This window comes from Colletotrichum aenigma (assembly GCF_013390185.1).
Source record: "Colletotrichum aenigma strain Cg56 chromosome Unknown KSG_Cg56_contig01, whole genome shotgun sequence".
In the NCBI taxonomy this organism is placed as follows: Eukaryota; Fungi; Ascomycota; class Sordariomycetes; order Glomerellales; family Glomerellaceae; genus Colletotrichum; species Colletotrichum aenigma.
The window spans coordinates 1,880,925-1,885,327 of NW_023500907.1; the positions used below are offsets into that span (position 1 = coordinate 1,880,925).

Below are 4,403 nucleotides of genomic sequence, written 5' to 3' on the forward strand. Positions count from 1 at the left end.
ACCCGGCCATCTTCTGGCGCATTGCTGTTGCATGGCCGTGGCTGACAATCCCGTCCCGCAAAGTCACAGGTTGTGGTATTAGTGCTTGCTCCTGAGATTATTTTGTCTCCTCCGTTCCCTCTCGTCCCGCTTTGCAGCCATCCCACGGTCCCCGTTCTCCATTATCCATCTGGCCCCCCGTTTTGAATGACAGCATCATATTGGAGGAGACGCTTGCTCGAGGGCCGTTCTGTTTCGTCCCTTTTTTTTTCCTCGGTTTTTTTTTCTCTCTCCTGCGAGATGCTCCGTACTGCATATTTCCGCTTAAAAATTTGGTCCTCCTTTTCCTGATACTAACCTACGAGTGGGCGAAAAAGGGGAAGAGTGTGAGAGCCAGCCAATTGTGCGGTGAACCAACCTGTCGTCTCAAGTAGCAATTTTTTATTCGCCTTTTCTGCGTGCGCACGTTACCTCGACTTAAGTCGTTTCTAATATCATCAGACGGAACCAACCAAACATCAACCTTTTTGCACCAGAAGACACCACTCACACACACGCACCACGTACACGCACACAATCCAAGCCAAACACACAACACACAATACATACATACGTACATAGATTACATACACCCACCACAACAAGCATATCTTTCTTATTCCTCTCCCTTCCGGCATTCCCTCCCCCCTCCCCTTCAACACCTCTCGTTGCACGGCACAGCATTTCGAACTTAAAGGCACCGTTGCCCTCCCCCTCCTCCGTCTCGACCCGTCCTCTCCGTCCCGGCTAGTTCCCTCCCCCCCTGCCGAGCTTCGCCCGCGTCCATCCCGCTCTGCTACTGCACTGTACTGGACCGTAGTCTACACTAAACTCGCGCAATCCTGGTGCTGCATTTGCTCCCAGGGGCCAGGGCACATCACCCCTAACTCGACCTGACCTGAACTTGGGACTTGGACAGACGTCAACCCCGCCGTCCACCACCCACTCTCACTACCCAACCCACCACTACCGCGACCGCCGCCGCCGCCGCCGCTGCCCGTTAGGTCTACCGCTCTGTGCCCAGTGCACCGCACCACCACAATCGCTACCTCGAACCCCTCTGCCCAACCGGTTCAACTTGCGCTTGACACATCCTTTCCTCCTGGACGACACATTCTCGCAATAACGCACCCTCGAATTCCCCCCTCTCGCCAAAGCATCCCCTCCTCAACATGGCCGAGAAACCCTCAGTCCTGATCATCGGGGGGCTGGGCTACATTGGCCGCTTTCTGGCCCTCTACATCCACGAGAACAACCTCGCATCAGACGTCCGCGTCGTCGACAAGGCCCTGCCCCAATTGGCATGGCTCGCCCCGGAGTTCCAAGACGCCTGCGCCGGCAGCAAGTTCATGCAGGCAGATGCAAGCAGAGAACGTAAGTCACCCGTACAAATCCCACGAACCGAACCCTAGAGACCGCCTCCTTTCTATGCTACGACTGTCTTGTACTGTCTTCCTCTCGCCTCTCGCCGACACCTTCCATCTGCTGCCGCCCCCAGAGAACCCACTGTAATTCCGCTTCTTGGCTAACTTTTTGCTTTTTTCCTTTCCCTCGTGCAGAAGCCCTAGCAAAGATATTCGACCGGCCCGACGGCAAACAGTGGGACTACGTCTTCAATTGCGGCGGTGAGACGAGATATTCTCAAGAGGATGAGGTTTACAAGTTGCGATCCCTTGGCCTGTCTGTTGCCCTCGGCAAGGAGGCCGCCAAGCGCAAGGTGAAGGCCTTCGTTGAGCTCAGCACCGGCATGGTCTACAAGGCCGACTCTTCACCGAGCAAGGAGGGCGACAAGATCAAGCCTTGGAGCAAGATTGCTGTCTACAAGCTCCAGGCTGAGGAGGAACTGGCAAAGATGGAAGGGTATGTTCAACGCCGCCTCGCCGGCCCCTCTTGGAAGCTATTATTTGCCATCTCGGCATTCGTCTCCATGTCTCGTGAAGCTGACTCGACCCCTTTTCTGTAGTCTGAACCTGATTATCGTTCGGTTAGCACACGTCTACGGTCCCTATGCCTCGCAATGGGTCGCTACAGCGCTGTGTATGGCTCGTGTCTACCAGTACCTTGAGGATGAAATGAAGTGGCTGTGGGACAAGGGCCTCCGTCAAAACACGGTGCACATTTCGGACGCTGTGCGAGCGCTCTGGGACATCACCACGTGGTACGACGCCGGAAAGAGCAAATGGGACGACAAGTCTATGGGCAAGGTGCCTACCTTCAACGTTGTCGACAAGGGTGTGACCACGCAGGGTGTCATGGCCGAGATCATTGGCGACGTCTTTAAGATTCAGACGGGATTCCAGGGGCAGCTGATCAGCACCTTTGCACGCCTCAACATGGACAACGTTGTCGACGACATAAACGACGATCTCATGGGCCCGTGGGCCGAGCTGCTCGAGAAGGCGGGCATTGCACGACCGGGACCCCTAACGCCATTTATGGAGAAGGAGCTTCTCAAGGACACGGATCTAAGCATGGACGGCAGCCGCCTGGAAAACGTCGTTGGTTTCAAGTACGAGAAGCCGAAACTTACCAAGGAGCTGATCGAGGAGGTGATTGAGAGCTACAAAAAGATGAACTGGTGGCCGTAACGGAACGATCTAGAAGCATAAAAAGCGTGCGGGTGAGTTAAACCTTGCGACCGGGTTCGAAGATTTAGGGCCGCGGCGCGCCGGAGCGTCATGATATCAGTTGGATCGTTTGTTTGAGCTCCTTTGTTTGCGAGAAGCATCCCGGAGCCAGTGGCGGGGAGCCGGGGCATTGTAACACCAAGATATCCTTTTCCTTTTATTCCTCTTCTGCTGCTCCGGCCATGTACATTGGCATATTTCTGAGGGTCGTAATCTTCAATAAAGTTAGGCCAAAAAATCCAAGAGACCCCAAAGTGGTGCTGTCTGTAGTGAGAGTGTGAGTGTGTATGAGAATAATTGGGCTGCGGAAGCTCCAGATTGGGCAGAGACAGGGGATGCCTGCCGGGGTCGTCTTGAAACATCTGGAGCTCACCATAGGGCCTTTCTTTGGTGCGTTGCAGACAGCTTCCTCTGTGACTACTCGAGCTGGGATGCTCCTGCCTTGGCAGCTACCTACCTATTTGGAGTTGGAGCTTGGCCCCGCTGCAATAAAGAAGCTTTGTGCTTCTCGAAGCTCGTCCCTCGGCTTTTTGGACGCCGGAGTCAGGCACATACACGGGGGGAGGAGACGGGAAGGCGGGCGATCGGAGGCGGACTGGATCGGTTCGGTCGAGTCTTGATGGTTTTCCTTTGACACCTCTTTTTTGAAGGCGGGTTTTGCTTTGTGACGTCTTTTTCGAGGTACGATCTAATTCGTCACCCGTGACGAACCCAAGACAGCTCGCTAGCGCGACTCGGTTGGGCCTACTACGCGACACGAACGAGGCCGGCTGGAGCTGTACGAGCTGTCAATGTCTGCTGTGTAACCAGACCGATGCATTGGGCCGTGGGAAGAGGCTCTCTTTCGTTGTACGAAGCTGACCGCGGAGGCGAGGGGACGGTTCGACTTGTGCAGATGAGCGAGGGGCAATGGAGGAGTAAAGATGTAGCACTTGCAAACTGCGGCTACGAATGAGTTCCAGATGGTCTCTACGGGCTTATTTAGTGCGATATACCCTATGGGCGAATGGAAATAGTAGTCGAGGTAAGGCTCGAGTGGGATGTGCCGAGGCGAAGCTGAAAAAAGCATCCAGCTCGCCCCGTCCCATTGAAGCCAAGCTGCTGCATCTGTCTGTGTTCTGCGCTGCACCTTTCCGTCGTACAGCGTGCGAGATTGATGGGAAACTCTGCTGATGGGCTTGCCGAGCTCCCGCTGGCTGGCCAGAGTAAGGGAGACGGGACGGGGAGAGGGGGCGAGGTTCGTGGTAGGTCGTCTGTCATTGGAAGACCGGCAGGATGAGGGTGTGCGCGCATATGCGTCTCTACAGATGTGCAGTGAGAAATGAGAAGCTTAGGTGAAGAGTGATGCGATGCGACGTGCGTGCCTTGCTTTAGATTGACGGGTAGCCTGTCCCCTGATTCCTGTCTGACTGCTGGCTGCATCAGAAGCGAAAAGAGACGACCGTTGGTGGTCTTCGCATGTCCGCACTGCCGCCTCAGCCTCGGAACTTGACGTCTGTTCCCCAATCGTCTGCATGTCTCGGCTGCCTGTTTGGGAAACGTTGGTCCAGGTTGTGATGGGCGCACAGCCGAGTGTCGTCCGCTTGGGGGGTTTAGATGGTTGTCGGGGACTTCGGGTTGCGACGTTCCCTCGCAACTTGCAACGGGCTGGGCGACCGAATTCGAACTTGGGGGTTGTAATCTGTGATCATGGGGTTTATTTTGTTTGCGCAGATCTGGACAGGTCATAAACCAAGCCCGCCGGTATAATGAAGACAA

The 4,403-nt window shown here is 55.2% G+C and overlaps 1 protein-coding gene across 1 annotated transcript; it reads left to right on the forward strand.

The window, feature by feature from the left end:
* Positions 1-1,190: 1,190 nt before the first annotated feature.
* CGCA056_v000493 (uncharacterized protein) lies at positions 1,191-2,606 on the forward strand (the record flags this gene model as incomplete). Its single annotated transcript, XM_037315754.1, has 3 exons — positions 1,191-1,392; positions 1,578-1,878; positions 1,982-2,606. The coding sequence occupies 3 exons, from the start codon at positions 1,191-1,193 to the stop codon at positions 2,604-2,606; spliced, it is 1,128 nt and encodes a 375-aa protein (XP_037185925.1).
* Positions 2,607-4,403: the final 1,797 nt, after the last annotated feature.